The sequence below is a fragment of the Rhinatrema bivittatum genome, chromosome 17, assembly GCF_901001135.1.
Source record: "Rhinatrema bivittatum chromosome 17, aRhiBiv1.1, whole genome shotgun sequence".
In the NCBI taxonomy this organism is placed as follows: Eukaryota; Metazoa; Chordata; class Amphibia; order Gymnophiona; family Rhinatrematidae; genus Rhinatrema; species Rhinatrema bivittatum.
This window is the reverse complement of record NC_042631.1, coordinates 9,040,223-9,066,786: the sequence shown is the minus strand read 5'-3', so window position 1 is coordinate 9,066,786 and position 26,564 is coordinate 9,040,223. Positions and strand designations below refer to the sequence as shown.

Genomic DNA, 26,564 nt, shown 5'->3' with positions numbered 1-26,564 from the left:
CCTGCCACCTCCCATCCAGTTCTATTGGTGCCTGCACCTCTGGATATAGGCCGAGCACCTGAAGAGTCATATGTCCCCTGGGGTGATGACGTTTTGGAGTCATCTAAGGGCCTACCTTTAGACCCTTCTCCTCCAGAGGAGCAAGGAAAGTCTCCGCTTGCGGACTTGACCTTCGCAAAGTTTGAGGGTAATGGCAGAAGCCATCCCTTTTCAGTTATTGATGGAGGAATTTGGCAGGTACAAAATGCTTGATCCTCCAATTCTGGCGGTCCCAGTACATAAGATCTTAAAGAGCTGCTGCTGAGGATATGGGAACACCCCAATGTCTTCCATCAATAAAGAAGGCTGCCAGATTCGATAAGCGTCAGCTGCCCCCACCATTTAGTGGTGGTCGTATCTGCCCTCAAGAGCCTAGCGCTCTCAGACTCGTTCCTCGGAGCCCCCTGGGAAGGACCATAGAGTGAAGAACGCTCTGGGGAGGAAAGTATTTCAAGGTACCATGCATATTGCCCGCATTGCTGCCTGCTAGCTCCCATGAGCCAGTACTCGCATCATAGTGGATAACACATTGAAATCGTCGACTCAGTGTGCTGTGGTGATCAAAAAAGCAAACAATGTTAGGAATTATTAGGAAGGAAATGGAAAATAAAACAGAGGATGCCATAATGCCTCTGCATCACTCCACGGTGAGACCGCACCTTGAATGTACTGTGTGCAATTCTGGTCACCGCATCTCAAAAAGGATATAGCTGCACTGGAGAAAATGTAGAGCAGGGCGAACAAAGGGGCATGAAACGGCTGCCCTATGAGGAAAGGCTAAAGAGTTAGGTCTGTTCAGTTTGGGAGAAGAGATGACTGAGGGGGGTATGTGATAGTCTACAAAATCATGAAAGGACTTGAACAACTTAATGTAAATAGTTTTATTTTACACACTCAGATAACAGAAGGACCAGAGGGGGGGACTCCATGAAGTTAGTAAGTAGCTCATTTTAAAATAGATCAAAGGAAATTTTTTCACTCAGCGCATAGTTAAGCTCTGGAATTTATTGCCAGAGGATGTGGTTATAGCAGTTAGTGTAACTGGGTTTAAAAAAAGTTTGGATAAGTTCCTAGAGGAAAAATCCATAAACTATTACAGCAATTTAATAAACAATAATAGCTTGTGATCTATCTAATGTGTGGGTACTTGCCAGGTACTTGTGACTTGGATTGACCACTGTTAGAAACAGGATACTGGGCTTGATGGACCTTTGGTCTTACCCAGTATAGCAAATCTTATGTTCTTATGGACATCTGGAAGCAGGTGCAGGTGGTGCCTGAGCAGCTGCCTCAACAGCAGCAAGACACCCTCAGGTTTCTGGTGCATAAGGGCCTGGAGTGCGGAAAACACAAGGTCCGTGCGACCTGCAATGTTTGAGACTGCATTGAGAGTCTCTGCAGTGGGAATCTGTGTCTGCAGAATGGTGTGGCTGCGGGCCTTGGACCTCAAACCAGAGAACCAGGAATGACTCGCTGACGTGCCATATCCTGGAGAGAATCTCTTCAGAGATAGGGTGAGGGATGCTGTGGCCCAACTTTGGGACCACCATGAAACTCTCCAACATCACTAGTATTCCAGATCCATCGTCCTCATTTCAGGAGGCCAGCGAGACCAGGGCCAAGGAAGTCACTTTCATCAAAGGAAGTACTATCCTCCACCATCTGGGCTCCCGCTGTGACTCAGGCAGCATAGAGATCCCCCAAGCCCCACCAGCTCCTCAGTCAACTCCAAGGCGAGATTTTGACTGGGCCATAGGGCGCATAAGCCAGTTGCCCATACCTAGGACGATGGACCCTCTGGCCGGGGGAAGGCTGCGGTTCTTTGCGAACCAGTGGCCCCATATAAACTCAGACCAATGGGTTCTGTTCATCATCTGTCAGGGGTATTAATTAAACTTATTGAGTTCCCGCCAAATTGCCGTCAGTGCCCATTTTGGTGGATAGTAGCACATTAGGAGGTACTATTAGCTGGTGCTCTCCTCCCTCTTAACGGCCAAAGCAGTCGAGTCATACCAGCAGGGCAAAAAGGGAGGGGATTCTACTCCAGGTACTTCCTGATTCCAAAGAGAACAGGAGGACTCTGTCCTAACCTAGAAATGAGGGCCTTGAACAAGTTTCTAAAAACATAAAAATTAATAATTTAAGATGGTTTCCCTGGGCATCTTGATTTGCCTCTTGCAAAAAGGAAACTGGCTCATACACCCATATTGAGATCTTCCCTGCTCACAGGAAGTATCTTGGATTTGTGATGGGAAAACAGCCAGTACTGGGTGTTGCCATTCAGGCTTGTCATCCCCACGGGTCTTCACAAACTGCCTAGCCATGGTGGCAGCGCATCTCCACAAGTTGGGAGTGCATGTTTTCCTGTATCTGGATGATTGGCTGGTCAACAGTATGTCTCAGGCAGGGGCCACCAGGTCCATGCACTTGACCAACCGGGTGTTGTAGTCACTAGGGTTCGTCTCAACTACCCAATGTCCCATCTCAGTCCATCACTTCAATTGGATTTCATAGGAGCCCTGCTACAAATGATTCAGGCCAAGGCCTTCATGCCTCTCCAGAGGGCCTCACTTTGACCATCGCGGCAGAGATCCAACAGAGTCAGCAGGTATCTGCCTGGCACATGTTGAGGTTGTTGGGCCATATGGCCACAACTGTTCATGTCATTCCCTTGGCACATTTACATAGGTGCAATGGACCCTGGGAGGTCTCAGTGGAACCAGGCCACTCAGAGCTTCCAGGATTGTATCCTAGTCACCCCATCTCTCTGGGTCTCATTGTCCTGGTAGCAGATACTTTCTAGTTCCTGAAACTTTGACATAAGATTTCTGCATTGGGGCTCCAACTTATCATGTTACCCATGTGTGAGGTTAATATCCTGCTGTCCTCAGAATACCTGTTACAGGTAAGTAACTCTTTCTCTGGTATATTGAATTATGCATAATGTTGAGGTGTACAGAGGATGTTCTCCTAGCAGTGTTTTGATAATGGAGGGGGGTGGAGATAGTCAGTCTGTTGCCCCTGGATAAGTAAGTGATACCCAGACTGAAAGAGAGGAAGCAAGAGCACCAGGAGATCATGTGTAGAGTGGTGAGCAGAGCTGAAAAGATCTCATTGAAACACTGATGTGGGGGTAATAGCTGAAAGAGGGTATTGAGCAGGGCTTGGCTGTTTTCATTAGTTGGGCATAGTTAGGAGCACTGTGAATGTGGCTTTGGACAGCTCCAACTTAGTTATTTCCTAAGCTCATATCAAACAAATTGTTGGCGCTTGTTTGAAAGTTTACTTCTCTCCATAAAGAAGCATGTTGCCCAATTTGTACCTTGATTGTTTTGATTTAATTAGATTATTTATAATTAATTTTTTTTTATTATATGATTTATGTAATTTTTTTTTTGTTATATTTATATAAACCGTTTTGACTAAACTGTTTGTAAAAGTGGTATAGAAACACCTTTAAATAAAATAAACGATTAGGCAAATTCACATTTCAGCCAAATCAGTTGTCATTTATTGATTTGACCTACTCTGCATACTCAGACACTGAGGTTTGCGTTCGTATGAGAGGGGTTTAAACTAGAATACACCCATAACCTTTTTGTTCCCTGACTTAATAGTCAGATATTTACTTTGGGATCCAGTCTGTCAGAACATGTATGCCACATGAACTTTTCCAATCTGTTTACTAGAAGTGAAATCTTAAATTGCTGTGTTATTTCTGTCCAAAACATGGTGGCAGTATCATCAGTACAATGTTTGCTCCTCTAGGATGGATAACAAGTAGTCATAGGCCCAAGAGTTTGCTTTGTGATCTAGAGTGCTTATGGATAGTATGTTTATCCTAAATTATAATTTGAAATTATGATTGTTATTGACAAAAGGAGGAGACTTTGGTCTTTTGTTTTCAGAACAGGTTTATCTAGCAAATAGCGACATCACTTTTTTTTGTTTTATAACAAAAAAGAATCCTGTTTCCATTGGTTGAATTAGTGATGTTTAGGCACTGTGGGAGCTCTGTATGTCAACTGTTTACATCTTGCAGCATACCTTAAATTTACTTTAGAGACCTTTTTTGTCAAATTCATGGAATTCTTGATCATTTAGCTGTGATATTAAAGGTTGCATATTTAAAAAGTTGGTTAATGCATGGACAATTTTTCAGGAACTGTAACTTCTCCATTCTTGGTTTCTGATGCCATGTACACCTATATACAAGTACAAGTTGAACTGGTCTGCTTTTAGTAATGTAAAACGTGGCGGGTTTTATTGTGACTCCAGCTTCCTCTGAGCAACAGGGGAACTCCAGCAGTTCTGCAATATGTTCTTGTTGCTAGTGAAAAGGAAGGGGAAGGAATATGATGTAGACATTAGATTGAGCAGATATTCCTAAAATTTACAGTACACCTTGCTCAACAAATAAAAGTTCAGCTGTGAATGGAGCCATTGTCTTCAAACTCAAGTTTTATGTTGTATTGAGGATCAAAAAAAAAACTTCACTCAGAAGTCTTATGCTCAAAGCAGCTCAGTGTATTCTTATTTCTATGCTGAAGGTACATTTTTGGGGGGAAGGGGGAGGGTTCATTTGTTTTTGTTTGTTTTACATTCTCGAGTATTTATTTTATTTAAAACATTTATATGATGTGCTATCTTAAAATTCTAAGCAGCTTACAATAAACCTGTTCCTAAAAACAGAAAAGATACAAAATAGCTTAAAATATAAAGAGACTTACTTAAGCTCATATTAGACAAAAATCCAAATATATATTAAAAACATCAAGGATGAAATCTGAATCCTCCTTTCTGCCAGTTACCTGTGCGGGTTTCTCTAGTATATAACCTCGCTCCCCCTGGAGCCTGAACCTGACTGAGCCATGAATCAATAACCTTTATTTCTTCCTGGCATCCCTTTGTCAGAGCACTTTCTGCGCTGTGGCCAGACGGCGGCACGAACGGAACGGAATGTAGTAGGGGAGGATTGCAGAAGTTGGTTTGGCCTTTACAATTAAAAGTAGCTGGAGAAATAGAATTCTGAATATTGGAGGGGAAGACAATTGCAGAGTTGAATTCTCCCCGATGACCCCCATTACGTTGGCACTGGTTTTAATTTTCTGTTTGCTCAGCCGTAAAAAAAAATATTGGTGTTTGGAATTATTTTTCTTTGTTTAGTTATGTTCTGTTTTCTCCATTGTTTTATCTCCACATTTTGTTTTTACCCATTGATGTGATAGTCCAAAGTCAGGGTAAGTTTGTTTTCAATTTTGCTATCAGGAATGCTGTGGATGTGTTCTCAGATTATTTGTATGACCATTTCCTTTGTTTTCCATGTCTGCTTTTAAAAAGCTTTCAGCTCCCCTTTCCCCAATGAGCTGCCGAAATAGGCACCACCCTTCTGACATAACTTCTATTGAAAGCAGCGTGGCCGTGTGTTCTGCTGTGCTTTTATCTTTAATGCTGAATCCCAGGATGCATGCTGTGAATGTCCTTCTCCAAGGGGTCAGAGGCAATAATTTTAAGTTTCTTGTAAAGAAAACTAACCAAGTTAACATATAGGAGGCCTTACTGATTCCAGCCTGTTGTGTGCTGCAACTGACCCTCTACAGTCTTGGGCTGAGATCTAAGCAATGGGCTTGAACTTTCTGTAAAATTGCCACGTGCATGATGTGCTTACTGATTGTATTGGAGACTAATGGAGTACATTATTATATTGTGCCTGGCAGAATGGAGACGGAGGAGAAATATGTGCCTGTTTGGAGGGATGCTCTTAGCCTGGTTGAGATGCCACACCATCAGGTTACTCCCCAGTTACCCCCATGCACTTTTCTTCATTTCCATCCTCTACCCTTTAGGGATCCACAGTGAATTCCTTCACTGTTTTTATCTTCACCTCCTCTTCTGGAAGGGCGTTCCAGGCATCCACCACCCTCTTTGTGAAGAAATATTTCCTGACATTGGTTCTGAGTCTTCCTCCCTGGAGTTTTCTTTTCATGACCCCTAGTACTATAGATTTCTTTCCAACGGGAAATGTTTTGACAATTGTGCATCATTAAAACCTTTCAGATATCTGTAGGTCTGTATCATATCTCCCCTGCACCTCTCAGGGTTTGCATATTCAGATCTTTCAGCTTCTCATAAGTCTTCCAATGCTGATCCCTCACCATTTTGGTCGCTCTTCTTTGCACTGCCTCTATCCTGACTTTATCCTTTTTGAGATATGGGCACCAGTACTAAACACAGTACTCCAGTTGAGGCCTCACCAAGGACCTGTACAAGGGGGATTATCACCTCTTTTTCTTACTGGTTATTCCTCTCTATTCAGCCCAGCATTCTTCTGGCTTTAGCTATTGCATTGTCACATTGCTTTGATGCCTTCAGATCGCCAGACACTATCACACCAAGGTCCCTCTCTTGGTCTGTGCACATTAGTCTTTCAGTCTCCATCACATACAGCTCTTTTGGATTACCGCACCCCAGATGCATGACTCTGCACTTCTTGGCATTGAATCCCAGCTGCCAAATCTTTGACCACTCTTCCAGCTTTTTAAAATCCCTTTTCATTCTCTCTACTTCAGGTGTGTCCACTCTTTGCAGATCTTAGTATCATCTGCAAATAGAATTGGGAATAACCAATGGAAATATTTCTTTGTAGAGAGGGTGGTGGATGCATGGCACAGCCTCCCAGTGGAGGTGGTGGAGATGGGAGGAATTGTAAAGCTAAGCAGGAGGTTTGGTTAGGCAGACTGGATGGCCTTTATCTGCCGCCATGTTCTATATTTCTACCTAAGATTCTTTCTCCACTAAGCATACTCGGCATATTCTTTTGTATCATGATTGTTGATGCTTCAACCATTTTCCAGCAAGCTGACACCTCACACTGTGCAGCTATCGACAGATACGTGCCGTCCTCCGCCTGGCATTCCCAGTAGAAAATCTTAGGGCTCCGGTTTAAGGCAATTTTAGTGATATTTCGTATTGTAGTGTTTGCACCACCGCCAAATATGAACCATTGTCCTCTGCTTTTCACATTCATACCAGCGGTCACGTGATGTTCCCCCCCTACAGTCGCCTTTATTCCTATTTTCTAGGACTGGTGCTGAAACGGAGTATTCCGTTTCTCTAGCGTTAATATCGATACATGCTTAATTAGCCTCTCTCTTTTTTCGGTTGACCCTTCTTGTTGGTGGACATATGAACATAGTTCCTCTAAAGGTGGCTATGCCTCTTAGCTTAATAAATGTCCTCCCTTCTAAGTGCCCAGCAGGGTTTCTCCCTTTTGGCTGCTTGACAATTGCCCACCCTTGGTGTAGGTAAAACTGCACGGGAGGTGTTTTCCGGGGCAGAGTCAAGCCGGTGGAGGCAACAAGGCATACAGTTTTGCCCGTAGAAAAAGCAGATGCAGTTGTCTGTGTGTACCTTGTGAGAATTAGTATAAAGCCTAGGGTTAAAAAAAAAAATACCTGCAGACTTTCCACCAGTGTGGGCAGTTTGGGGAATTGCCTCCCAAAATAGGCTGAAACAGCATGGCTCAAAAGTTTTATTAAATGTAATGTTAAATATGCTGAGAGAAAGGAATAAACTGTCCTGCTTCGGTAAAATGAAATTTGTACCATGCGCTGTCAACTCAGTACAAATCCACTGGTAGGAATTTGTTTAATTGTAAGTAAACAGTCTGAGTGGAAAAAATACGAAACATCTACCAAGTCAGACGCACATTCCTAACATTTACATCCTACCCCACAGTCTGTTTCAGATGAAATGTCCGAGCTGATGTGTGTTCCTTTCTTGTAGTCACATGTTCTCATTTCTGTGTAATGGCTGGTTTGCTCCCTTTTTTGATGATTCATGTTCGTTCAGTCAGCTTGAATGACGGCGTGGTAATTTGTGTTTGCTAGATCTCTTTACACACAAATATCTGTGGTAAAGCATGAATAGAGGAATCTAGTGCCTTAGGGGCCAGAACTAGACTCCTCTCTGTGGTGGATTTGTGATTCACAAGAATTATCTGACAGACTGCAGGAGGTGGCACATCTGTAAGGGGGCGTAGGGATGTCGTCTGAATGTTCAGCCAGTATCTGAAACGTTGAAGGGTTTTCCAGTTTGAAAAGCAACAGATTTTTTTTTTTTTACTCCACTAGCATTACAAGTCTGTAGGATACGTTAGTGGGCACGATGTGCTTTGTTTGAAGGCAGCTGCTGTCAGTGGATGATGCAGTCTGTCGTCTTGCATTGTTGCAGAAAGTGACGTTCAGCAGGGAACCCTAAAAGAGACGTTCCTGAGCATTAGCAGTAAACATTTGTATCCCCTCTTCCCAAGTAATAACTTTTATCACTGCAGGCATGAACTACTTGAGGAAGCCCGGAGGCAAGGCCTACCATTTGCTCACTGGGATGGTCCTACAGTAGTGGTATGGTTGGAGGTAAGTCATCTGTTTCACAGCGTTGCTCTTTAGACGTGGGGGGGCCGACTGTAATAAAACGTGTGTACTAGATTTTAGTGCATCTTTTCATTATTCACATGCTGGAAAAAAACAACGAGCAGTAAGAGAATGGCATGCATTACGAAAGTGTGCTAACCACAAAAATGCAGGCAGAAAACTAAAAAGAAATGCTAGAAGGAGATAAAGTGGAAAAAAAAAAGTGCTAATCTTTGGGGTAGGCACTTGTCACTCTGTATGGTGCAGAATTAAGTACAACTGTCTGTTACCATAAGATCTTTGGGTAGGTTCTTAGAGCAGCATAGTTATCCGCACTGTGTAGTGCTACCTCATCCACCCTTCCCCCACCTCCTGCCAGCTCTTCCCCTGGTTAACATTAATCCAGAAAAGTCTGGGGTAGCAGCAGTACACAATTATACCTACAGTAAGCACTGCACACTGGTAACACGTGTTTAATGTAAGTGCTTTCTCAAAACAGCTTACATAGTGACCGAGAGCTGCAGATACAACTCTGCTGCAAAAAGTGCTCTCCCCCAAGAGCTTCCATAATGGGAGATCAGTTCTGTGGGTCTGACTCCAGGGACATGGGGCAGACTTTCTCTGGCTCAGGGGTCTGGACTCGGGTACCCTCCAATGCTTAAGCCCATTGTTTTAGGTTTGGACATTTATCTCCTGGGTCACAGGTAGAGTAATGTTAACTTGCACTAGCTTATGGTGTGTCCCAGGCCCGGGGGCTCCCTGGTGTAGTGCTCCACTTGGGCATCTAGAGCCTCCATAGTGGGGAACTCCAGGTCCAAGACCACACTGCAACACAGCACCATAGACTAACTCTAGCCTCAGAAATGGAAGTTACTTGGTTTTTTTTAATGCTAGAAATCTGAGTTAAGTTTTCAGGACTCTAACACATCTCCCTCGCTGGGGATTAACAGTAACTGGAGGTGCACTAATTAGAGCACACATTTTTGAGTGCTAAGATGTATAAAATTATGGAGTAAAGCTACATACACGAGTAAAACTGTGCACAGAGCCTAGTGCACTTTCACTAAATTGGCCACTGAGAGGGTGAGGTCTAATAATTAATGCTATTAGTCTCCTTCAGGATAAAGGTGATTGCCGCTAGTACATAGAAGGTGAGAAAAGATGTTTAGGAAATGAGAATTTCTTGATCTTAAATTCTTAATGTTCTGCTGACGGCACACAGGATTCCTGGCCAATCACTTAAAATCACCTTCTTCTCGTGCATAGTGTCTCTGGTTAAAAGGCCCTGTGTATGCACTCAGGGGCTGATGAGCCTGTAAATAACACAATTGATATTGCTGTTTCTTATGGCAGTTGTGGGTCGGGATGCCTGCTTGGTATGTGGCAGCTTGTCGAGCAAATGTGAAGAGTGGTGCTATTATGTCGGCCTTGTCGGATACTGAAATACAGCGGGAGATAGGAATCGGTAATCCTTTACACAGACTAAAGCTGAGGCTTGCCATTCAGGAGATCATGTCCCTAACCAGTCCGTCTGCTCCTCCTACGTCGAGAACGGTAAGCACGGGAAACGGAGCATGCAGCGCGCCCCGGGTCACAAGCCACGCCGCTGGGTCTGCTTTCACTGAAAGAAGCAAGTTTTTAGCCTGTAGTTGCAGTACGGTCCCACGGGCAAGTGCATTCGCTGGCAATGAATGTCTTGCCTGAGATCAAGGCCTTTGCCTTTGCTTTTGAGCTCTTCCAGACAGCACATCAGCTGTGTGTTGCCTGCCAGCAGGAGAGATTTTGTTTAATCCATAACTGAATTGGTGTGAAATGCATACACAAACATTTGCAGGCTCTCTCGTAACAGCACATAGAGGCCACCCTGGAAGACGCTTGCTTCCAATACAGTGCAACTCAAATTCATCTTATTACTAATTACAGATGCACAGACCCCCTCACTTGTGATTACAGCGTATTCCCAAACACTAAGTGGGTAAATGAATTATAAATGAAGGTTGTGTGTTCTGTGTACACAATTGAAACTAACATTTATCGTGCTGTACAATGTGTCTTGAGTTTATTTTTCATTAAGTGTACAGATCAGGAAAGACGTTTTAAGGAGTTTATAAATAATCCCATTCTAGAAACAGATCATTACAGCAAAGTGGCCAGTACTAGGGAAATCCCACTTGGGCTTGGTTATAGAGTGGATGAGATGCTGGGTATAAAGTCGCTTTGCTTTAGGAGAAGCGGCCTGTGGGCCTAGGACAGTACTGCTTTTGCCCATGTCTGTGCCCTGATGTGCTTCTATCTTCTGCCACCTCTCCTCTGCTGCCGCTTTCCTTTTCATGGATGTGATTGGTTCACTGTGGGTCTTAGTCTACGGGAAATGTCTGGGTGACCCATGAAGAAATGGAAACTCTTACAGCCTCGCCACAAACGGTTAGTTCAGCTGTGCCGTGCTTTTCCCGTTTATTACTGCTTCTGCCTTCTACTTTTGCAATGGAGTTTGTAATTCTGGGTTTGCTTTCTTGTAGCTTAGTCATTTCTAACTTGTGTGAGATTGTTAGAGCCTCTAGTCTATCATACATTGACACATTTTTGAAGGAATAACGGGTATCTTCGCTTCCAATGAAAAGTCTAGAGATCTGCATTAACGCTCATTTGCTAATTAAAAAAAAAAATAAACATTTCAGTTTCTTATTTTCAAACACATCAGAATTTGTTGTGAGATTCTGCCAATTTGTTCTTCCTCCTGAGGTGGGGAAAAACGAATCCCTTCAAATATTAGTTCCTTGCATGAAAATCGAAATGTTTGTTAAATCTTTCATTATCTGTATAGCAGTAGGAGCGCTTTTCTGTAGAGTTCCAGTCCCAGCGTCTGAACCGGTATGGATTCTGCTTAGCTTCAGAATGGCAGAACCTTTTCTATGGATCTGTGAAGAAAGACCCTTAGTAACAGCCAGACCAAAAGACACTGGGGGTCTACGTCTTTCTTCTGCTAGGCTGGGACTGTGAATTCGGCAGCAAATGCATGCTTTTCTTGCATGGTGTTTGCATTTTTTAATTTGAATGCTGCATCTGCTTTGCTGTTTTGATTGTCGCTTGTTTACTAAACTTAGCACTAATAGTATGTTCTTTTACTTTTCTAACCCACCTAATATCAGGAAGATGAGGAGGGAAGCTGGGCCCAGGTTGGCGATTTTATGTCCTATGATCTATAGCCATTGTGTCATTAACAAGTAGAGTGGTTTCTTCCTAGAGTAGAACTGGAAATGTTTTTAAATGTCAGTAGTCACTTTGAAGATGGATAGTGTCAGTTCATTAACATTTGTAAAACTAATATACTTAGACTTGTACTGTGAAAGGAAAGGCTAAAATTTTGCCAGTTGTCAATATTTAACAATTTGGTATTTGACATATTTCCAGTCCTAATTACCCCTAATTCCTGACTAGAACCATTACAAGAATGTGTTCAGAGCTGCTGTGTCTAGAACAGACGTTCAGACAATCTGGGTTTAAGCAGACAGAAAACCGATACTGAATTGAGTGTTCATAAATGCTAATGTTTCTATAACCACCTGCATTAAATGTCCTTTGTACGATGCGCTTCATATTATCAATACATGCCAGCTACAATAATCTTTCAGGTGGCCACCATATTGAGTTTATTTTTGGGAGGGGAGGGATTGAAGAAAGCATAGGGTTTTATTCAGTATTACTATTTGGCTTGATACTTTCAAGGCTTCATTTACTAATTATTGGAATAATGTGTAGCTGAAGCGATAGCCCAGAAGTTTTAATATAGGCAGTCTTCATTTATAGTTGAATTTGATGTTTCAATAGATTTGAGGGCAGTGCTGTGAAAAGCAGGTAGAAACAGGATGTCTTGTGAAATAGAATGTAATATTTGTAAGTTAATCATCTTGTAACTGTTTCACTACCTTTGATGATTGGTAGTACCAGTTTGCCATAATAAAAGCTCGAGGAGTATTGAGACATGGGTTCCTTTCATCTTTGGCCATTCACAGCTGAAACAGTAAATCTGTTTTCTTGTGGGCATAATTTCTTTCTTTGCATAGTTTTTTAACAATTGGCAGTGCAAAAAAAAAAAAAAAGTGTGATTTTTGGGCATGTTTATATTTCATTAAAAAAAAACAAAAAAAACCACACTATAACTCCATCATACGTGAGCACAGGACATTTGTGTAACATGCCCAACTTCTCACATACTATTCCAGGGGTATTAGAATAATTTGTGTTTGCAGAAGAAAATGTCCAATCAAGGAGAGGGGTTGTCCCTACAAATCATTTATTTAACAATCATTTCTATACAGCAATATTGCAAAGAGATCAATGCAGTTTACAAACCTCCTAGCACATACATAAAATATAAAATTTAAAATACAAATAGTGCAACATCTGGAGTTACCATGCTAAACTCCTGTCTGCAGTCTGTTCTGCTGGTAGACTGTTTATATTCCTGCCTGGGGCAACTACGTCAATATACTCCCAAAATCCCCTTGGAACAACCAAGTTTTCAATATCAAACTATATCTTTGAAACTGAAGCAGTATTTCATCTGATATAAACTAATAAATTTAAAATCTACCTATACAACACAAATGAATGATTAAACTTTGCCTGAAGCTACAGATTCAGGTTGATCCAACCATCATACCCTCATAGAAAAAGAAAATGTACATGCTCCAAAAAGGAGGAACCACCAGTTTAACCCTCTCAAAGCATAAATTACCGTTTGTGTGGGGCAGATGGTCTCGGCTCCCTGAATAATTGCTGTGTCGCAAAGCCTTTTCTTCCATGTAATATAAAATAAAAATTCTAATTTTAACTCTTTCAAATCAAACCCAAACCCAAACAGACTCTAGCCTATGGTGATATGAACCACGAGTGGATCGGCAACGAGTGGCTGCCCAGCCTGGGGCTGCCTCAGTACCGCAGCTACTTCATGGAGTGCCTCGTGGATGCTAGAATGTTGGATCACCTGACGAAGAAGGATCTTCGGGGGCAGCTGAAGATGGTCGACAGCTTTCACAGGTAAACCCCAAAGGGAGTGCTGCTGTGGCGGGCAGAAGCTTTGAGCCCCCGTTCTTAGCTCTGACTCTTCTTAAATGCTTCATTTTTACACAGGAACAGTTTTCAGTGCGGCATCATGTGTCTACGGAGGTTAAATTATGACCGGAAAGAGCTGGAAAGAAGAAGGGAAGAAAGCCAGAATGAAACAAAAGGTCCCCGTATATTATTAATCTAGAATTGACTTTGTTAGACCTCTTTAAGTGTACACGATAGCACCAAATGAATCAGTCTGCTATTGTGGTGGTTTTACGTGAATGGTTCTGTTCATCTAATTGTGTTTTTCCCTTTTGAAAAGCAAATTAAATGACCGTTTTTATTTTGAGAAACATTTTGCAAGATGGGCCCACAGCAGTGCTGCTGCTGTCTCTTGCCCAGACCAGCCTTGCCTTGGGGAACGTTGTTTGGAGGGGGAGCACCCCGATGCATGCAGATTGTGTCCCACTGAATGGTCCAGGTTGAAAAATCCTCTGATCTGAATGGATGATACCCCATGTCAAGTGGTGAGGAAAAAGCGTAAGCCATCCTGTAAGGGACTGGCAGGAATCTTCTCTTGAATGCTTGCTCTTAGATTTGGTCCCTTTTGCATAAACTGTGTGTTTTTTTTCACAGTCTGCCTTGAGATGGTCTTGGGCATGCAGGCTGGGCGTCATGGCTAAAAACACTCTTTTAAAAGCCTTACTCTCCTTTTCTGCTGGTTAAACTTGTTTAGTATCTAGCTGTAAGTGTTTTGGGCTTTTAGTTGGGAGCTCGTTGTGACATCTCTCTCCATTTTCTCTTCGTACAGATGTTCTTGTGTGGAGCAATGACCGAGTGATTCACTGGATCCTGTCAATTGGACTTAAAGAATATGCCGATAACCTCATAGAAAGCGGCGTTCATGGAGCACTTATTGCCTTAGATGAAACCTTCGATCACAATGCACTGGCTCTCCTGCTGCAAATACCCACGCAGAACACACAGGTAGGGTCAAAGTTCTGTTTTATTTCTAACATTTTATTGCATGTTGACGTGTGTTCCCCCCTTCCCCTGCCACATGCCAAGTGTCCATCCCTAGGTTACCTTTCATCAGAAAACCAACTTTTGTACTTCTACACTTAAATATTTAAAAGTGCAATTTGTCCTTTGTTACAATAAATGTTGCTGTCTTAGAACATATTCCATGTTTGCACCAACTGCAGCCTGTTAACGTCTATTATTATTCATTAGTGCGCATGGCTGTAACCAGTCTCTTCTTTCAAGGCATTGCAATAAAACCAGTGCATCTCTTCCTTTTAATTTAGGCCCGTTCTGTGTTAGAGAGGGAATTTAACAACATTCTTGCCATGGGAACAGGTAGACGATTTGATGAGGTGAGTTTTCAACGGTTGGGCTGTCTTGTGGGTTACCTTTTAATGACTGAGTATAAGGATCTCGAATGCTACTCGACCTTATTCTAATTATATTTGCTGCCCCATGTTAAGTCCAACTCCTGACACCTGCCTCGTTATATATTGTTAGAAAATGGTTTTCACCAGGAGGAACACAAGGAAATGCATGTTGCGGCACAAAACGCAGTAATTAAATAGAGAAGCAGGAAGGAATCCATCCCCGCATTCAACCTCCAAACTCCAAATCATTTTCTTCAATAAGTTCAGTCCTATCTGGACAGTTTAAAAAAAATCCTATTTTGTGCCATGGCAGCTGAGTAAATGCAGTGGAGCATTGGTATTTCAGAAGAAAGGCCTTTTTTGATGTATTTTTCTTCCACCGATGTGCTTATTTTAAATCTGAGAGGCATACGCTGAAAGCTTTGAGGACCTCATGATCTATGGTGCCCACTATGAGGGTATTACTCGGGTGGCATGGTTCATGCATGTACCTTAGTTGGACCGTTGTATCCTTGTTGCGTCCCCACTGTTTGTCCAGCTACATGTTTGTCCTCCCAGAGCTCATGTCACCTGGGCCCTGTAAGCAATTCATGCAACTTGTTCAGTGTGTAAGCTTCAGATTTTGCTGTATTCTGGCCTAAGGTGCCACGACACAGACTGTTTCAGTTTATCGCAGCCTTTTCAGGGTCTGGTAATCTCCTTCTGCGGCGTTGGGTATCCAGCCCAATCAGAACTGGCCTTCGCTGTGGTATAGCACCGTGAGCCTTTATCTACATCTCTTTGAGGTTTTAGCCCTGCTTTTATATCTCCCCCATGCCCACCTCGGCCCAGCCATTGCAGTGACTGGTCCTCCAGCAGGACCACAAAGTACCAGCTGGCTCCTAGCACTGGGGGCTGTGAATGCAAAATCCCCCAGCACCCAGGCCTTCCGCATGGCAGCGGGCAGCACTTGCCGCTGGCTCACCAGACTTGGCCATCTATTGTTTTGCCTTTCGCTGGAAATGCCCGGTACTGACTCTAGAGTAATAATTGCTTGGACAGGAGGATGATAAAGGCTTCAGGCGCGCACCTTCATGGAGGAAGAAGTTTCGACCAAAGGACATTAGAGGTTTAACTGCTGGATCCGCGGAAACACTTCCTGCAAATTTCAGGGTGACTTCATCAATGTCTTCACCTTCTATGCAGCCAAAGAAGATGCAAATGGATGGTATGGAACCCAGTCCTTTCTTAAGCATGAGAGCTGTGTGTGCTTTGGGGCATGGAAATATTGTTCTAAGCATAGTCTCCATTTCCTGTGCATGAGCCCAAAATCTATCCGTTAATGTCCTTTCCTTTAGTCCTCACAGAGCAGTCCAGGAGAGGCCACCTACATGTGTGGCCTGGTCTGCAGGATGTGAAGGAAGCCCGTTTAACTTCATGAAACGAGTCCAACTAGCACTCTTTAAGTTCCTTCCCATGAATACTTCTGCAACCTTCTCAAAGATTTTACAGGGGATGTTCTCTCAGGTTGTGTTTTTATCTGCTTTATTGAATATTGTTTCCTGAGAAAATAAATTACAAAAAAATTTTTTTACAGGAATCTTTCTGCTGCAAATGTTATTTTGCCTGTATTCACCGCCACCATAGAGTAAGAGTGCCTTGCAAAAATATTAAGTAGTATTAAAAAGTAAAGGAAAACTTCTTACACGAGTTCAAGACTGCCACACGTCATTCATCTGTGGGCTGACCAGATAGCTCCATGTCAAAAGGGGACGGGGCAAGCTGAGCGGATTTTGCGTCGTTTCCCTATTGAGCTTCAGAACGATGAGAGAACCTGAACTACATCTTCCAGCATGCAATGGGGCAAGCTTGTCCCACCCTTGGCATGGAGCTGGTTGGTCACCTTAGTCATTTTTGTTTTTGTTCACCACCATCATCCTTCCTGTCCCACAAGTCCTGCTCAGCTTTCAACATAAAGCTTGAATTTAACAGAGAGCAGTTGATTAAAATAGCTGCTGAGACTGAATAGCTGGTATAAGACATGCGTCCTGCTTTGTCACTCTTTAGAATTGGCATAATTAGGGGGCCTGTCATGTTCCACATTTTGTTTTTGAAAACAGAGTGCTGTATCAGTAGTTCTCATAGCAGCGATGGTGGCCACAGCCCTGTATAGTGTAACTCGCACAGTGACTCTGTCCGTTACGCAGAGAGCAGGTTGCACAAGCACAGATGACTTGCTGAAGATCATATAGTGGATAGTACATGGGGGAACGTGAAGCAGGGTCTCCACAAGCTTTAGGCCACATTGCTCCATCTCACTCAAGGCTTCAATGGCCATGTGATTTGACTCCTTTCTGCAGCGTTCACCTTTTTCAATTGTATAAAGGGTCTGTCTGGGCCTTTGGGCACTAGTGCCAGACACGATGCATAAGCATGTGAGTATATTTGATTCCCGATCACTGCTTTTGCCTTTGCATTCATAAAGGGGAAGAAATTAACTTTGCAATTTTGGTTTTTATCATGCTAACATCTAAACTTATGGAGTGTTCAATCGCACTCACCCGTGTGACTTAACACTAACTGCATGCTGTGTTGCACATGTTTTCCTCTTGTAATTGTGGAAACAGGCAGTGTGTCAGGAACACAAAGATTGGACTCAGCCACAGTAAGGACCTACTCCTGTTAAAGCCTCCAGTTGGTGAGTAAACAGTTCACACTCCTTTGTAAGCATCCCCTGCGTTAATATTGTGCATTACTCGGCTGCAGACTGGATTCTGGCTCAGGTTGTTAACCTGCCAAACTCTTTACTGCTGCCATTTTTTGACTACTGAAAATGGGTTGGTAGCCTCCATCCAATTCCCTATGGACATCACAATCCTGTAAACTATTCAGCAAGCTTGGTCAGGGCACCCAATAACTATCTAGCTTTCCAGAAAGTTCAAAATTTCCATACTTTTTGAATACATTCATTTCATGTATGCAGACTTTATTTCCTGCCATGTGTTATCCATACCAAGGCAATTAATTAAATAAAACAAGCTATACAACAGCAAAAAACCCAAAACATATATAGCAGTATAGATCAAAACAAAAAAGAATTCTCCAAAAAATACCAATTCCCTTCATCACACTCCTGTTACTGATCCTTAAAAAGCCCTGATTAAAGTTAGTTTCATAGGGGAAATGCCAGGAAGCTAAGAGCCAGCAGATTTAAAACATCATTGGAGATAGGTTTTTCACTCTGCACACAATCAAGCTATGGAATCTGTTGTGAGGATATATTTAAGACAACTAACATAGTGGACTGCAAAAGAGGGTTTGACAAGTTCTGAAGGAAGTGTCTACATGGCTATTAACTGTGTATGGACTTGGGAAAGCCAGCTGTTTGGGATCTGTACTTCCCAGGATACCGAGGGAGCTCAGCTGTGCTGGCGGCTCCGCTGCATGACCCGTTCAATAGATCCCTGGAAACGGGAGTGGTGCCGAGTGATTGGAGAAGAGCGGTGCTGGTCCCACTTCACAAGAGTGGGAGCAGAGAGGGGGCTGGAAACTGCAGGCTGGTTAGCCTCACCTCGGTGGTGGGAAAATTAATGGAGACCCTGTTGAAGAAAAGGTAATGAACTGTCTACAATCTGGTGGCTTCTGGACCTGGAGCAGAATGGATTCAGCATGGGAAGATTCTGTCAGGCGACAAATCTGATTGATTTTTTTGATTGGGTGACTAGAAAATTTGGATCAAGGAAGAGCACTTGATGTGATTTACTTGGATTTCAGCAAAGCTTTTCATTCAGTCCCACATAGGAGACTTGTGAATAAAATGAGAAGCCTGGGAGTGGACACCGAGGTGGTGGAGTGGTTTACAAAGCTGGTTGACTGACAGGAGACGACGTGTAATGATAAATGGAACCTATTTTGGAGAGAAAATGGTGTTAAGTGGAATGCCACAAGGATCTGTTTTGGGACCGGTTCCATTTAATATCTCTGAGCGATATAGCGGAAGGAATAGATGGTAAAGTTTGTCTATTTGCAGATGAAACTAAGATCTGTAACAGAGTGGACACGCCAGAAGGAGTAAAAGTGATTTAAGAGAGCTTGAATATTTGGCAGTTGGGATTCAATGCCAGGAAGTGCAGTGTCGTGCATCTGGGGTGCAGTAATTCAAAAGAGCTGGATGTGATGGAAGGTGCACGGACTGGGAGAGACACCTTGGGGTAATAGTTTGATGATCTATAAGCAGCAAAGCAACGTGACAAGGCAATAGCGAAAGGCAGAAGAATGCTGGGCTGCACAGAGAGGAATAACAATTTAAGAAAATGTGACCATGCCCTTGTATATAGGTCCTTGGTGAGGCTTCACCTCAAGTACTGTGTTCAGTTCTGGAGCCAGAATCTCAAAAAGGATGGAGACCAGGATGGAGGCGGTGCAGAAAAGGGAGACTAAAATGGTGCAGGGATCAGTGTCTGAAGACTTATAAGGAGAGGCTGAAGGATCTAAATACAGGGGAAGTAATATACAGACATTCAGATATCTGAAAGGTTTTAATGGTGCACAATCTTCGAACCTCTTCAATTGGAAAGGAAATTGTAGAACTAGGGGTCATGAAATGAAATTTTAAGGGAGTCAACTCAGAACCAACATCAAGAAATACTTCTTCACAGAGAGGGTGGTGGATGCCTGGAATACCCTTCCGGAAGAGGTGGTGAGGACAAAAAACAGTAAACAAATTCAAAAGGGCATGAGATAAACACCATGGAGGTTGGAAATGAAGAAAAGGGTGCATGGGGGAAACTTGCATGGAGCAGCAGACAGCAGGCACGGGGATCACTACCCTTAACCAGTTAGCCTTGATGCTTGTGATGCAACTGCACCATCACTCTGCTTCGATGGCAGGGGGAAAAAGGGGAATTGGATTCAGACGATAGCCAACGTTGGGCCCCAACGTCTACGGTCAGGGGTTCCGAAATGCAGACCCTAGGGACAAAGCACAGGACTGCTTCTATGGCTAGGTACAAAAGGAAAGCACGTTCAAGCAGCATTGTCTGACTATCAAGAAGGCTGCTTACTCTGTACAAAACACTGCTAGCAATTTTGTAATGGATTTTACAGTTGCTTGGTTTGGATTATAAATATTACTAACATAAGGCTTGGGGTAACCTGCACGGAGCGGCAGTTACTACCATAAGAAACTTGCTGAGCAGAGTGGATGAACCATTTGGTCTTTTTCTGCGCTCATTACTATATTAATAATTTACTAACAGGTCGATCCAGTAACGTGCAGTTAAAGATTGCCCGTCTGTAACGTGCTGGGAGCGCACAATACAGACGAGTAAGGCCATCCAGCCATATAGTCTCCAGTTTCACGCGTCCTTAGCGCTTCCTAAAATAAACACCTAACCCTTTCCGCACCCAGCATGTAAATGAACGAAAAAGCTGTATAATGAAGGAATTAGCTATTCCCCTTCGATACTGTAACGGGCGCTGATATTATCTCCTTAGGAACGCGCTGTTTTGCCGCGGCCTTAACCTGTTAGTTTACCGCCTCCCCCTAGTAGGAGTTAGGACTGTGTAACAAATCCATCGACACCGCTTAAGATACTCAAACACAATAAAACAATAAGCCTGGCACCTTCCTTGATGTAGTACGTCCCGGATGCCCCCCCCCCCCCCCCCCCCCCAGCGTGCCCGCCACTACCCCTTTCATCAGCTGCATCCACCCATTATGCCCCTCACGGGCATGTCCTGCTTCACAGAGCGCTCCCACTCAAATCCGTTCATGGGTATATACCCTTTCGCCCCCCTCACAGCGCCATGCTACCACTGCGACCCGGAGGAGGTGAGGCACAGCGGCGAAGACAGACGGGAGAGGAGAAAAAGCAGAGCCGAGCAAAGCGAAAGCATGCAGCAAGCCGGCGAAATAGACCTGCGAGCAGAGGCAATAGCAGCGGTTCGGTAAGCCTGGCACCCTCCTTGATGTAGTACGTCCCGGATGCCCCCTCCTCCCCAGCGCGCCCGCCACTACCCCTTTCATCAGCTGCATCCACTGCGACCCGGCAGTCCCGTGAGGCCTACAAAAAAAAAAAAATCCCCAGCTCCCGCGCCCCCGCACTGGCCCGCCGACTCTACCCCCCCCCCCCCTCTCCTCCCGATCGGGCAGGTAGGCGGCGCGACGAAAACCAAAGCAATTTTTTTTTTTCAAAAAGCGACATCACACATTGCATAAAATAATTTCTCCAGCCTTAAAGCGACTTACTTTTGGGATCTGTCAAGATCCCAAAAGTAAGTCGCAAAAGTAACTTACTTTTCTGAAGCCATCAGGAACATGATCTTAGCTCCTCCGGACGAAGACGAAGATGGCCGCCTGCACGGGGAAAGCGTGCAATTGGCCGCTGAAGACGTGACGTCACGTCTTCAGCGGCCAATTGCACGCTTTCCCCCGTGCAGGCGGCCATCTTCGTCTTGAGCTACGATCGTGATGGCTTCAGAAAAGTAAGTTACTTTTGCGACTTACTTGACAGATCCCAAAAGTAAGTCGCTTTAAGGCTGGAGAAATTATTTTATGCAATGTGTGATGTCGCTTTTTGAAAAAAAAAAATTGCTTTGGTTTTCGTCGCCGCCACCTACCTCCCCGATCGGGAGGAGGGGGAGGGGGGTAGAGTCGGCGGGCCAGTGCGGGGGCGCGGGAGCCAGGGATTTTTTTTTTTTTTTTGTAGGCCTCACGGGACTGCCGGGTCGCAGTGGATGCAGCTGATGAAAGGGGTAGTGGCGGGCGCGCTGGGGAGGAGGGGGCATCCGGGACGTACTACATCAAGGAGGGTGCCAGGCTTACCGAACCGCTGCTATTGCCTCTGCTCGCAGGTCTATTTCGCCGGCTTGCTGCATGCTTTCGCTTTGCTCGGCTCTGCTTTTTCTCCTCTCCCGTCTGTCTTCGCCGCTGTGCCTCACCTCCTCCCGGAGCAAGGCTGCTTTCGCGCCCTGCTCCGGGAGGAGAGACACAGCGACGAAGCAACAAAGACTTTTCGTGTTTTTTTACACTTCCTGGTACCTGTCATTCCAAATGTCATTTGAAATGACAGGTACCGTCGCACCCTGGTTACTGTATAGGCGCTGTATTAAGCGCCTATACAGTAAAATGGGTTACGCGGCCATAACCCTTCCCTACCGCTTTAAAGCCGCGGCATGCATTTGCATGCGATTAGAGGAGAGTATCGGGGAGTTAGTGAAGAGAACTGTGGGTGCGGGGAGGAAGGGTGCGCCTGACACTGCCGCACTGTTTCTACCGCGGCCTTACTGGATCGACCTGTATGTATTTGCTGGGTACTTGTAAGCTGGGCTCCAAGGACCTTGGTCTGGCCCAGCAGGGTGCTTCTTATCTTAAAGCTCTGTAAAAAGCCCAGATTTAAGGGTTGTGTTCTTTTATTTATCAATGTATTTATTTATTTATAAATGTGAACCCAGCCCTAAAAATACTTGTTCCAGTTCGCATCAGAACATGCTGAGCTGAAGATATTCAAATGCCATTATTTTGTGGAATAAAAATAAAGAATCAGTTGCTAAGGATCATTTTTAGGCCTCTGTTTTTAGCTGTCTCCATGATCTTCTATTCAAACATAACTTATATATGTTTGCACTGCACAAATCCTACTTAGTCTATATATATATATATATATATATATATATATATATATATATACCTGCACAATTAGAGAGAGCTGTGTGCTCTCATGCGGAGAAAATCATGTTAATAAAACATGCTTTTTCTCTCAAGTGTTAATGCAGCAGGAAGTAACTACCTTTCTTCTACTGGACTTCCATAGCTTTAGGCTGTTGTCTGGTAACTAGGGACACAGCCCCTACAACACCCTCAGTTTTGGACAGAATCACATAAATGCATTTTCTGCTATAAACTTTGCCTGGTTGTTTTAACTGAAGCCCTTTTCCATTTTGACGTTGGCTTCAGATGTCCCCTCTTCTAGGGTGTATGCATTGTTGTGGTGACACGCAAGGCTGCAGCTGGCTGTGTGGTGTACATGTTGTATGTTGCTATACTGGTGCGCGTTCTTGGTAAAATTCTGTTTCCTAACTGAAGTTGTCTGTCTGTCTCTCTTTCAGTTTATCCGCATTACTTCTACAGATGATTATGCAGCATTTTGAGCTCAACAAACACTGCGTTTTAAAAATTGGTGGAATCTCCAACCTGTTAATACTTGTTAAAAGGACACTGAGATATTTTATTACAGAGGTTTTAATTAGTGAATAAATTCATGAGTATCATAGAGAAAATATTTTAGAATTAAATGTTTCTTATATATATGTAAACTTATGTGATGCTTCGTTTATATGGCTAGTTACTTTTCCATGATTATGTAGTTTTAATAACCTTTATAAATCAATTCATTCTTAATTCTTTTCTTGGCCTTTCCATAAATGTACTGTAACTCTGTATAAAATCCCTAAGGACCATATAGAGTTTTTGTAAATGTTGCAGTAATTGTAATTATTCTTTTATGTGAATATTCTTTTCAATAATGAACCAGAAAATGGTAAAGGTGGTGTTACCTTTGAAAGGTTATTGTGACAACCAAACGGTATATATCTTGTCATTTTGATTTCTAAATGTTAACACTTTTTTTTTTCCCCAGATTCCTGGCACACAGAACTATAGTTTATTAAAAAAACAAAAAAAACAAACAAAAAAAACCCACCTTGACACCTGACTTTAATTTCTCATCACAACTCAACACTTTACCCATCTAGCAAATGTCTAGCCATGGTGCATGTGCTGACCTGGCAGCCTTTATTTCAAGGTCGTTTCCCTGTAAGTGGGAAAAATGAGCCACGCAGACTTTGATAATGACTTCTCCTCTTCCTCCCTGCTGATGTACATTTTGCATCCTCTCCCCAGAGACTGAATATAAGCCATAAACTGAGAAATGTTTAAATGTAAAATGTGTGTGTAGAAAAATATTTCCATTAGCAGTCCACCAACCACAAGGGGAGAAAGTGCTTTTTCTTGTCCTTATCGCAGACTGTTTAAAGAGTGGATATAGCTCTTCTTGCACGGACCAAGTACTGCAGTCTCTTCTCAAAAACTGACTTTTTAAAGACAAAAGACTCCTCTAATTTAGTATCCTGCAGCTATTAATAAAGGCCTTATTTTTCTCTTAATTCATTTTCTTAATTTGTTTGTAAGCCTGCTTAAAGGTTAAAATTTGAACATTATTTTTAGATTGTGATGTAGCCATTTGAGACTGAGTAAAAGATGTTTTCATATTTTAAGTGGCGTACACTAAGTCACAAAGAAATCTGTCCAGCTCATGGTGCATTATTTATTATGTAACAATATATAAAATGGATCTTTACTGTTATGTTTGATCTTTTAATTTCTATGTACAAATCAATCATTGTTACTGTTTTTTTCTATTAATCTTTTGTGTACTTCCTGCTAATGTAACAAAGTATGTACAGTCTACAAGTACTTTTGAACTATTTTTATCACAGTATTATTTATTGCTTTCTTTTAATAAAGTACTGAAGCATTTTCCACTGCCAATAAAAGATATTGGAAAAACAGATCACCAGACCCACTACTTCTTGCACAGTGAGGGAGAAAACAAGTTATTTGCCTGTGTTCTGGCATTCATGAGAACCTTCTGCAAAACTGCTCCTCATGGTGTGTTCATATCATCTGTGAAATAAGGTATTTTAGTCTTTTAAAGCAGCAGTACTAGCTAGATTCTTCAGAAAGCCATCTTGCTGTTGTTGCTGCTTTTTTGTTCTGTTCTAGTGTTTCAAAGGTGGGAGGGATTGGTGGAGGGATGTGTGTGGCCATTCTCCCTGCTATTATATTTTAAGGGTTTAGAAGTTCCTTCAATTGTTTCTGCTGTGTCCATGTATTACATGGGTGTGGGATGTTTGCATGAGATTCTTCTTGGATCAGTAAGTGTGCCACTATTTACTTATCTTCGTAAAAGTGACCAAGCGGGAGCAAAGAGGGTGAAGCAGAAAGTTGCACAGGTGGTTTTCTCCTCAATCCTCCCAGTCAAGGATAGAGGCTATATAGCGCCCTTCATACCATATATATATAGAGAGAGTGCTCTCTCTCTCGAGCGCCCTTCCTACCATATATATATAACAGAACTGTGGGGCTTGCAAGGTAAGAGTGCTTGGAATACCCCTTTTTATTAGTGAGAGAGACCTGTTGCAGGCAAAAAAATCATTGCTAGAGATTTAATTGAAGACATTCACAAAATTGCTATGAAAGGAAGGTTCTATTGCCAGGTGCTTTCAATCTTCCAGTTGTTGGTTAGGAAATCCCAGTTGTGATATCTAGAAATGGGGAAATCCTGGATTGTAGAAAGAACTGGTCTGGTAACAGAACCCACAAAGGTGGTGATAATGGACCTTACGCTTACAAATGGGGAGAGGGTTTCTGAGAGTGGGGGATCACAGGAGCTGGGCAGCACAGGCAATGGCAGTTAATTAAAAAATGAGGTCCTTGGCTTAGGGAAAAGTTAAGATAGGGTGAGGGTACCTCAAGAGTTCATTAAATATGTGATAAGCTAAGGGAATCAAGACCTGTAGGCAAAGCTAAAAGGAGATAGTGTAAGGTTAACAAACTTTATTCTGTTAGCCAATATTTTTTTTCATTTCTATCTTCCCTCTTGATCACTTTTCTGAATTATCTTAGCCTTTTCAGGTATTATTGCCTGTCTTCCTCTTTCTGTGATCTCTTGTAGTTGAGGAAGGCTAACCTTTATTACCTTATTTTTCACTGTCTTTATCCTAATCAAAGTTTTATTCTCTACCACTGCTACACTATTGACTTCTGGTATGCTGTAATGGCAGCCTCCTCCTTCTGTAAATGTAGTTTTTAAAAATATAAACACACCAATTAGACAAAGCTAATTCAAACTGCCTAAATTTTTCTGTGCAACCTTAAAGAGATTTAACATTCTTAACCTTGTATATCATAGGACTTGCAAGGAAGTAAATATTGTCTAAGTATGAGCGGGATCCACAACCCAACTCAGCCAATGCTGGGGTTGATGTGGTTTATGCCTAGTTTCGATATGCGACTCAGGAAACCACAAAAGAGAAGACTACACAGCTTGATGCCAAGCTCTTTTACATATAAGCTCATAAGGCAGCTACAGTAAGGCAGGAGCCATTGCAAGAGCAGAGGTCCGAGCAACCAGCGAAGCCAAGAACTGGAATGTTAGGTCTTATATATAGAAGAGATTCTAAATTGTGTTGTAGGTGGATTATGTTGTACTTGTTGCTTTTATTCCCATGTGTTTATGGAAAAGTTCATATAATAATAGTCAGCTGGCTTTCTCTACAATCCATTGCCATGTCTGCTGTGCATAACAAGACTTCTACTTTTTGGAATCTGAGTACTTGTGCTCCCAGACATGCTACTGAGCTTAGGTTGACCTACTAGAAGCCACAGGAAAGCAGCTAATGTAATTGGATCTTTATTGTAATCATAAAATGTAGATAAGGTACAGTTCATAAAAAAATATAAAATGTATGTGCCCACTTGCATAATTTCTAAACAGTGGTATTCTGAACCCCAACAGGCCTTGAAGGCCAGGATTTGCATGAGCTTTGAATAGGATAGTGGTAATATGTAAGCAAAACTCATACAGATTGAATAGGAATATATGGACAGCTTAATCCCTTTCTGGCC

At 42.8% G+C, this 26,564-nt stretch overlaps 2 protein-coding genes across 16 annotated transcripts in view; both read left to right on the top strand.

Moving 5' to 3' along the window:
- PPFIA1 (PTPRF interacting protein alpha 1) overlaps positions 1-24,445 on the top strand; it is a 92,668-nt gene extending 68,223 nt beyond the window's left edge. For 3 of the 15 annotated variants that reach the window (XM_029582626.1, XM_029582635.1, XM_029582625.1), the window contains 12 exons: positions 5,268-5,279; positions 8,372-8,453; positions 9,804-10,004; positions 10,812-10,874; positions 11,600-11,626; positions 13,315-13,490; positions 13,584-13,681; positions 14,314-14,489; positions 14,810-14,878; positions 15,938-16,103; positions 17,503-17,573; positions 22,985-24,445. In XM_029582626.1, the coding sequence (XP_029438486.1) occupies positions 5,268-5,279; positions 8,372-8,453; positions 9,804-10,004; positions 10,812-10,874; positions 11,600-11,626; positions 13,315-13,490; positions 13,584-13,681; positions 14,314-14,489; positions 14,810-14,878; positions 15,938-16,103; positions 17,503-17,561 (1,129 nt within the window). In that variant the 3' untranslated portion in view covers positions 17,562-17,573; positions 22,985-24,445. The remainder of the gene's footprint in view (positions 1-5,267; positions 5,280-8,371; positions 8,454-9,803; positions 10,005-10,811; positions 10,875-11,599; positions 11,627-13,314; positions 13,491-13,583; positions 13,682-14,313; positions 14,490-14,809; positions 14,879-15,937; positions 16,104-17,502; positions 17,574-22,984) is intronic. The other 12 variants (XM_029582641.1, XM_029582636.1, XM_029582628.1 and 9 more) reach the window with 9 other exon arrangements.
- Positions 24,435-26,564, top strand: part of CTTN (cortactin) — a 30,846-nt gene continuing 28,716 nt past the window's right edge. The window contains exon 1 of the mRNA XM_029582643.1: positions 24,435-24,572. The gene's annotated coding sequence lies outside the window, so the exon portion shown is untranslated. The remainder of the gene's footprint in view (positions 24,573-26,564) is intronic.